Source organism: Nerophis ophidion, linkage group LG08, assembly GCF_033978795.1.
Source record: "Nerophis ophidion isolate RoL-2023_Sa linkage group LG08, RoL_Noph_v1.0, whole genome shotgun sequence".
Lineage (NCBI taxonomy): Eukaryota > Metazoa > Chordata > Actinopteri > Syngnathiformes > Syngnathidae > Nerophis > Nerophis ophidion.
This window is the reverse complement of record NC_084618.1, coordinates 18580829-18590828: the sequence shown is the minus strand read 5'-3', so window position 1 is coordinate 18590828 and position 10000 is coordinate 18580829. Positions and strand designations below refer to the sequence as shown.

The 10000-nt window shown below is 40.4% G+C and overlaps 1 protein-coding gene across 1 annotated transcript in view; it reads right to left on the bottom strand.

The window, feature by feature from the left end:
• Nucleotides 1–10000, bottom strand: part of npdc1a (neural proliferation, differentiation and control, 1a) — a 59865-nt gene that overhangs the window by 27869 nt on the left and 21996 nt on the right. The window contains exon 2 of the mRNA XM_061907932.1: nt 6445–6594. Coding sequence (XP_061763916.1) covers nt 6445–6594 — 150 coding nt within the window. The remainder of the gene's footprint in view (nt 1–6444; nt 6595–10000) is intronic.

The following is a 10000-nucleotide window of genomic DNA, read 5'->3' as shown; positions in this document are numbered from 1 at the left end:
AACATGTAGCATTATCACTGGAAGACGAGGATAACATGTTACACGGCCAGGAAGCAGGAGCAAACAAGAAGGCATGCTACTCGCTAAGCTAACTTGAATCAGGAGACAAAAAGAGTGACTGTTGGAGGTGGTAGGCGGGGCTCCACCTAGTGGTACCCCAAATAATCCCTTCATGAAATACCCAAACACAGTGTTACCGTTCAAATGTTGCTTTTCATGAAAACTTAGGCCTACTCCGCTACTGCGTTTCAACATAGTTACAGATAGTCATGTCTTGAAGGCGCCACACGCACGCATACGCCATCACACTCACGCTGATTTTCCGCCATGCGCGTCGTCATGGCGACGTGAGAGCGCGTGGGCGCTGCACGTGTTCGAAGGAAACGGAGGAAGCCTGCGAGGGCGGCACGGCAGCGCGCCATGTTGTCCAGGAGATGGGGAGGGAGACGGAATAAAGACGTCAAGCCAAGATGGATGGCGGGAGGGGGCGGGGCCAAAATCAATAAGTGCTGGGGAGGCCACGGAGATGTTGGATGGAGAGCAGCACAGACAAGATGGAGTGCAAACAACACACACAGTATAAGAATCACTCAATGATAAATACTTTGGAAAATATTCCTGAGCTTTTAAGGTTGCCAGAACGTCACCCGAAAAATAAAAGTAATATTTACAGTAACTTGTTACAAGTGACTCAACTGCAGAGAGCGCCTGGCGTGGGTTAGGGTTGCTTGTAAGAAGGAGGAGGCCATTTTTGGCATTATTATGGGAAGAAAAACGGCAATACACTGATTTGCACTGCAATCAAGCAATATAATAATAATAATAATAATAATAATAATAATAAAACAGTCATAGAGGAGGAGCTTTAATAATTACATTTGAAATGAGAATGATCATGAATTATATTTCATAGCAGTTGTATATATATATAAATATATACAAATATATATATATAAACAGATATATATATATATATAAATTAATGTTTATATATACATATATTTATATATATACATACACATATATATATTTATACATATATGTACACATATATACAGATATATATACAAATATATATATAAATAAATAAATATAAATATATAAATAAATATATCTATATATATAAATAAATATATATATATATAAATAAATATATATATATATATACATATATATATATAAATACATATATAAATAAATATATATATAAATAAATAAATATATATATAAATAAATATATATATATATATATATATATATATATATATATATATATATATATATATGAAAGGAGAAGGACTGACAGCAGAGAGGCTGACAGACAGACTATGCCCATATATGTACATCCATCAGTCTATGATGTCACAAATGGCCCACAGGGTTAAAAAAGGAGCATTTAGAAGCATGTAAAACGGCGTGCAAGTTAAATAAACATACATTGACTTTACGATTTCATGTTTTAACATTTAATAGACACCACCGTCCAACACGGCAACAACTTCTCTCCCTCCTAAAAGAGCAAAGTCATCCCGAGTCCTGTAAAAGAAGTGAAATGTTGACGTCTTTATCCATCCTCAGCACTAATGATCTTTGCCTCTGGCAGCCGACAGCAGACAAATACGTCTGCTTCCCTGAAAATGTCAAAGTGTCCTTTTGAGACCTTTGGACTGTGCTAATTGTCTTCTGCACATATTTTACTGGCCCTGAAAACTCTATATCACTCTTACAAGTCTTTGATACGGCCCCATAGCCACAATTACCCCACTTTCCAGGCTTTAGAGGCGCACCAATATTTACGCCAAAGCCACCAAATTTGAGGAGAAACAAACATACTGTATTTCCTTCAACTGCCGCCGGGCATATAGTATGTGCCTGCCTTGAATTACTCAAACTCGCTACGCAAAATAATTAGCGCATGCTTAGTATTACTGCCGGGTCAAACTCGTCACGTCACGAGTGACACTTCCTCTGTCATCATTTTCAAAATGGAGGAGGCTGATATCAATAATTTGAAATCGCATAAAGGGAAGAAGATTAAGAGCTATTCAGTAGGATTTAACGTCCAAGCTATTGAATATGCTAAAAAGAACAGTAAGCAGCTACGTTTTATTAATATACCGTAGCTGCGTGTGTCAAATATGAGTCATTAAATGACTCCTGCCTCCTGGTGGTAGAGGGCGCTAGTGATCCTTCTTGCGACTACTCGGCTGCAGAAGAAGTGAAATAAATGACGGGATTGTGCTGGGATGGATATGATGTGGCGGGTGAACGACGGACCTATGCTGGCTATGTAAACAACCGGGCTGAAATAAAGCATGTTCCAGTCCTAAATGCCCAGTGTATTATTTATACAATAACACTTCATGTTGGCAGCATTGGGATAAAGAGATCACCCGCGGAGCAGAACGGGAGGGGGAGTTGTCCGAGGATAATTCTGGAGCCGAGCTAACTGATAGCAGCGGTCTGATAGCAGTTTTCTAAACTGGACTTTCAATCGAAGCAGGAGGTAATAAAGGAAGATCTCCATCGAGACAGAGAGACTTTTAAAACTGAAGAAAGATAAGGAAGACTTCTATAAACAAGTTATTGATGCTTTTGATCAGAACGAGCTGGCATGGACTTCGTTTATAAGTAAAGGTAAGATCATAATAACGTTTTTTTTTATCAAATGTGATTTTCATTATGGTATCCTTACATCACACTCAAATTTTTACCCCATGCCTTTGGTAAGTGCCGGAGGGAGAAGAGGTTTTAGAATAATTAGCGCATGCTTACCTTTACCGCATGCCTTTGGTAAGTGCAGGAGTGAGAAGAGGTTTTAGAATATTTAGCGCATGCTTACCTTTACCGCATGCCTTTGGTAAGTGCCGGAGTGAGAAGAGGTGTTAAATGAATCAGCGCCCCGGCGGCAATTCAAGGAAATACGGTAGTCCCTCACATAAGGCGCACCGGACTATAAGCCGCAGATATAAACCGCCACCAAACACCTTCATTGTTTCCAAACAGTGTCAGGGCAGTAAAACGGCTGACCAAACAAAACAGAAGTGCTCTCCAATCAGTTAAACAGACTCGATAACTCCACGGTGACGTTTTGATGAATTTACTGAATAATTTGTAAAGTTTTTTTTATTAAATGTGCTTTTCATTATGGTATCCTTACATCACACTCAAATTTTTACCACATGCCTTTGGTAAGTGCCGGAGGGAGAAGAAGTTTTAGAATAATTAGCGCATGCTTACCTTTACCGCATGCCTTTGGTAAGTGCTGGAGTGAGAAAGGTTTTAAATGAATCAGCGCCCCGGCGGCAATTCAAGGAAATACGGTAGTCCCTCACATAAGGCGCACCGGACTATAAGCCGCAGATATAAACCGCCACCAAACACCTTCATTGTTTCCAAACAGTGTCAGGGCAGTAAAACGGCTGACCAAACAAAACAGAAGTGGTCTCCAATCAGTTAAACAGACTCGATAACTCCACGCTGACGTTTTGGTGAATTTACTGAAGAATTTGTAAAGTTTTTTTTTTTATTAAATGTGCTTTTCATGATGGTAGCCTTACATCACACTCAAATTTTTACCGCATGCCTTTGGTAAGTGCCGGAGGGAGAAGAGGTTTTAAAATAATTAGCGCATGCTTACATTTACCGCATGCCTTTGGTAAGCGCAGGAGTGAGAAGAGGTTTTAAAATAATTAGCGCATGCTTACCTTTACCGCATGCCTTTGGTAAGTGCCGGATTGAGAAGAGGTTTTAAATGAATCAGCGCCCCGGTCGGCAATTCAAGGAAATATGGTAGTCCCTCACATAAGGCGCACCGGACAATAAGCCGCAGATATAAACCGCCACCAAACACTTTCATTGTTTCCAAACAGTGTCAGGGCAGTAAAACGGTTGATCAAACAAAACAGAAGTGCTCTCCAATCAGTTAAACAGACTCGATAACTCCACGGTGACATTTTGGTGAATTTACTGAAGAATTTGTAAATTTTTTTTGTATTAAATGTGCTTTTCATGATGGTAGCCTTACATCCCACTCAAATTTTTACCGCATGCCTTTGGTAAGTGCCGGAGGGAGAAGAGGTTTTGAAATAATTAGCGCATGCTTACATTTACCGCATGCCTTTGGTAAGCGCAGGAGTGAGAAGAGGTTTTAAAATAATTAGCGCATGCTTACCTTTACCGCATGCCTTTGGTAAGTGCTGGAGTGAGAAGAGGTTTTAAATGAATCACCGCCCCGGCGGAAATTCAAGGAAATATGGTAGTCGCTCACATAAGGCGCACCGGACTATAAGCCGCAGATATAAACCGCCACCAAACACCTTCATTGTTTCCAAACAGTGTCAGGGCAGTAAAACGGCTGACCAAACAAAACAGAAGTGGTCTCCAATCAGTTAAACAGACTCGATAACTCCACGCTGACGTTTTGGTGAATTTACTGAAGAATTTGTAAAGTTTTTTTTTTTTTATTAAATGTGCTTTTCATGATGGTAGCCTTACATCACACTCAAATTTTTACCGCATGCCTTTGGTAAGTGCCGGAGGGAGAAGAGGTTTTAAAATAATTAGCGCATGCTTACATTTACCGCATGCCTTTGGTAAGCGCAGGAGTGAGAAGAGGTTTTAAAATAATTAGCGCATGCTTACCTTTACCGCATGCCTTTGGTAAGTGCTGAAGTGAGAAGAGGTTTTAAATGAATCAGCGCCCCGCCGGCAATTCAAGGAAATACGGTAGTCCCTCACATAAGGCGCACCGGACTATAAGCCGCAGATATAAACCGCCACCAAACACCTTCATTGTTTCCAAACAGTGTCAGGGCAGTAAAACGGCTGACCAAACAAAACAGAAGTGGTCTCCAACCAGTTAAACAGACTCGATAACTCCACGCTGACGTTTTGGTGAATTTACTGAAGAATTTGTAAAGTTTTTTTTTTTTATTAAATGTGTTTTTCATGATGGTAGCCTTACATCACACTCAAATTTTTACCGCATGCCTTTGGTAAGTGCCGGAGGGAGAAGAGGTTTTAGAATAATTAGCGCATGCTTACATTTACCGCATGCCTTTGGTAAGCGCAGGAGTGAGAAGAGGTTTTAAAATAATTAGCGCATGCTTACCTTTACCGCATGCATTTGGTAAGTGCTGAAGTGAGAAGAGGTTTTAAATGAATCAGCGCCCCGCCGGCAATTCAAGGAAATACGGTAGTCCCTCACATAAGGCGCACCGGACTATAAGCCGCAGATATAAACCGCCACCAAACACCTTAATTGTTTCCAAACAGTGTCAGGGCAGTAAAACGGCTGATCAAACAAAACAGAAGTGCTCTCCAATCAGTTAAACAGACTCGATAACTCCACGGTTACGTTTTGGTGAATTCACCGAGGAATTTGTGAAAATGGAACAATACAAAAAGAATTCCGTTGTAAATTAGTAACACAAACACAGACACTCGTAAACCTGTTAGCTTATTAGCTAGTACTAACGACGCTACCTTGATTACATCACGATAGCATGTACAAATATGCATGAAAACACTCCTAGAGACATCACCCATGGGACACTTTAGTAAGTAAGAACTAAACGGTAAAGTGCTTTTCTACCTTCAAGGTACTCAAAGCACTGACACTATTTCCACATCCACCCATTCACACACACATTCACACACTGGTGGCGGGAGCTGCCATGCAAGGCCCCTAACCACCACCCATCAGGAGCAAGGGTGAAACGCCTTGCTCAAAGACACAACGGACGTGACGAGGTTGGTAGAAGGAGGGGATTGAACCAGGAACCCCCAGGTTGCTGGCACAGCCACTCTCCCAACTTCTCCCCGCCATCCCCACAAACATATTCCCATACATAAGGCGCACCAAGCGGTACCAAATACCTTCATTATTTCCAAACGGTGTCAGGGCAGTAAAATGGCTGCTCAAACAAAACAGAAGTCATGGTCAGTCATCAGCTGCGCAAACGAGCTCTCCAATCAGCTAAACAGACTCGATAACCCCACGGTGACGTTTTGGTGAATTTACTGAGGAATTTGGGGAACTGGAACAATACAAAAAGTGTTAGCATACTAGCTAAAACTAACGGCGCTCCCTTGATTACATTACAATAGCACGTACAAGTGAGCATGAATTGTTGTAGTTCTATTGTAAAACTTAAAAACATTGCTCAGAGCGACGAATGACAAATCCATACGAGTAGAAACGCTATTGGCGGTTCGACTTCCGGTCCAAGGCGCGAAACAGGAAGTATACATTCAACCCGCAGCGAGTACACTTGTCCAAAAGATGGCGCCAGAGCACAAACATTGACACAGCGTGACAGAATTTGTTGAATGAAAATCCACAAATTAGCCTGGGATCCAATATCTGGACTATGTGTTACGCAAGTTTTTCCAGCTAAGCGTTTCTTATTAAATGTAGAACCGGGCGGTGTTATGTCCTACCTTTTTGGTCGTGTCTCTTCCGGATCACGCAGCGTCCCACCTCGTTCTCCACCAGCGGGTGCAGGCAGGGCCCGCAGCTGCCGGAGCCAGGCTGGCACAGTTCCCGTCCCATCTTGGCACAGTCGATGTGGCGAGGACACGCTCTGCCAGCTGCGGGGGGACACGGTCACGCTCGGGTTAGCAAGTCCGCTTTGTTTCTTCATAGGCAAGCTTTGGTCAGATGATAGTAAGAGGAATAATAACTAGAACATTCCCACAGAAATGTTGATGGGTCTGCTCTTTGTGCTGTGAACCTCTTGATTAAAGCTAAAAAAGCTAGCATAAAACGTTAGCATGCTAGCATTGGCATGTTACGGAAATATAATAATAGAAAGTTAGCACACTTGCAAGATGGCGAGAAGTATCAAAATCCACAATGTTTAGGTCAAAACTAATAAAATGAGCAAAAATGCTAGCATATAATGGTAGAATGCTAACGTTAGCATGCTAACGTTGGCATGTTATAACGTAAACATAATAATGGAAACAGTTAGCACACTTGCAAGATGGCGAGAAGTATCTAAATCCACAATGTTTAGGTCAAAACTAATAAAATGAGCAAAAATGCTAGCATAAAATGGTAGAATGCTAACGTCAGCATGCTAACATTGGCATGTTATAACGTAAACATAATAATGGAAACAGTTAGCATACTTGCAAGATGGCGGGAAGTATCTAAATCCACAAGTTTTAGGTCAAAACTAATAAAATGAACAAAAATTCTAGCATAAAATGGTAGAAAGCTAATGTTAGCATGCTAACATTGGCATGTTATAACGGAAACAATAATTATAGAGACAGATAGCATACTTGCAAGATGGCGGGAAATATCAAACGCCACAAATGTGAGGTCAAAACTAATATAATTAGCAGAAGTGTTAGCATAAAATGGTAGAATGCTAACATTGGCATGTTATTACAGAAACATAATAACGGAAACAGTTAGCATACTTGCAAGATGGCGAGAAGTATTGAAATACACAATTTTTAGGTCAAAACTAATAAAATTAGCAAAAACGCTAGCATAAAATAGTGGAATGCTAACATTAGCATGCTAACATTGGCATGTTATAACGAAAACATAATAATGGAAACAGTTAGCACACTTGTAATATGGTCGAAAGTAATACAATCCACAAATTTTAGGTCAAAACTAATAAAATTGGTAAAAATGCTAGCATAAAATGCTAGAATGCTAACATTGGCATGTTATTACGGAAACATAATAATGGAAACAGTTAGCATACTTGCAAGATGGCAGGAAGTATCAAAATCCACAAGTTTTAGGTCAAAACTAAAACTAAAAGAACAAAAATGCTAGCATAAAATGGTAGAATGCTAATGTAAACATGCTAAAATTGGCATTTTATAACTGAAACAATAATAATAGAAACAGATAGCATACTTGTAAGATGGTGAAAAACATAAAAATCCACAAGTTATGGCAAAACTAAGAAATTGACAAAAATTGACAAAAATACTAGCATAAATCGGTAGAATGCTAATGTTAGCATGCTATAACGTGAACATAATAATAGAAGCAGTTGGCATACTTGCAAGATGGCGAGAAGTATCAAAATCCACACGTTTTAGGTCAAAACTAATGAGCAAAAATGATAGCATAAAATGGTAGAATGCTAACTTTAGCATGCTAAAATTGGCATGTTATAACGTGAACATAATTATGGAAACAGATAGCATACTTGCAAGATGGCGAGAAGTATCAAAATCCACACGTTTTAGGTCAAAACTAATGAAATGATAGCATAAAATGGTAGAATGCTAACATTGGAATGTTATGACGTGAACATAATAATGGAAACTGTTAGCATACTTGCAAAATGGCGAGAAGTATCAAAATCCACACGTTTTAGGTGAAAACTAATAAAATGAGCAAAAATGCTGGCACGAAATGGTAGAATGCTAACGTTAGCATGCTAACATAGGAGAAGTTGACGTACTTTTAAGATGGCGCCAAGCATTAAAATACATGATTTTTAGGGTTAAACACACAAAATTAGCTAAAATCCTAGCATAAAACGTTGGCATGCTAACATTAGCATGTAGTAATAGAAACAGGTAGCATTTTTGCAAGATGGTGAAAAGCTTCAAAATCCACAAGTTTTAGGTCGAAATTTTTTTTTTGCTAAAATGCTAGCATACAAATGGTAGAATGCTAACGTTAGCATGCTAAAATGGCGCAAAGCCATCAAAAGGGACGGCGTGGCGCAGTGGCAGAGTGGCCGTGCGCAACCCGAGGGTCACTGGTTCAAATCCCACCTAGAACCAACCTCGTCACGTCCGTTGTGTCCTGAGCAAGACACTTCACCCTTGCTCCTGATGGTTGCTGGTTGGCGCCTTGCACGGCAGCTCCCTCCATCAGTGTGTGAATGTGTGTGTGAATGGGTAAATGTGGAAGTAGTGTCAAAGCGCTTTGAGCACCTTGAAGGTAGAAAAGCGCTATACAAGTACAACCCATTTATCATTTATAAAAGCCATGAATTGGAGGTGTAAACAAATGAAAGTAGCAACAATGCTGGCATTGAACGAGTTTATATAAACACAAATTGGCAGACCCATCAGCGATCCTGTTCTGTCTCCCTGTAATGTTTGATCCTGTTCTGTCTCTCTGTAATGTTTGATCCTGTTCTGTCCCCCTGTAATGTTTGATCCTATTCTGTCTCCCTGTAATGTTTGATCCTGTTCTGTCTCCCTGTAATGTTTGATCCTGTTCTGTCCCCCTGTAATGTTTGATCCTGTTCTGTCTCCCTGTAATGTTTGATCCCGTTCTGTCTCCCTTTAATGTTGATCCTGTTCTGTCTCCCTGTAATGTTTGATCCCGTTCTGTCTCCCTGTAATGTTTGATCCTGTTCTGTCTCCCTGTAATGTTTGATCCTGTTCTGTCCCCCTGTAATGTTTGATCCTGTTCTGTCTCCCTGTAATGTTTGATCCTGTTCTGTCTCCCTGTAATGTTTGATCCTGTCCTGTCTCCCTTTAATGTTTGATCCTGTTCTGTCCCCCTGTAATGTTTGATCCTGTTCTGTCTCCCTGTAATGTTTGACCCTGTTCTGTCTCCCTGTAATATTTGATCCTGTTCTGTCTCCCTGTAATGTTTGATCCTGTCCTGTCTCCATTTAATGTTTGATCCTGTTCTGTCTCCCTGTAATGTTTGATCCGGTTCTGTCTCCCTGTAATGTTTGATCCTGTTCTGTCCCCCTGTAATATTTGATCCTGTTCTGTCTCCCTGTAATGTTTGATCCTGTTCTGTCCCCCTGTAATGTTTGATCCTGTTCCGTCTCCCTGTAATGTTTGATCCTGTTCTGTCTCCCTGTAATGTTTGATCCCGTTCTGTACCCCTGTAATGTTTGATCCTGTTCTGTCTCCCTGTAATGTTGGATCCTGTTCTGTCTCCCTGTAATGTTTGATCCTTTTCTGTCCCCCCTGTAATGTTTGATCCTATTTTGTCTCCCTGTAATGTTGGATCCTGTTCTGTCTCCCTGTAATGTTGGATCCTGTT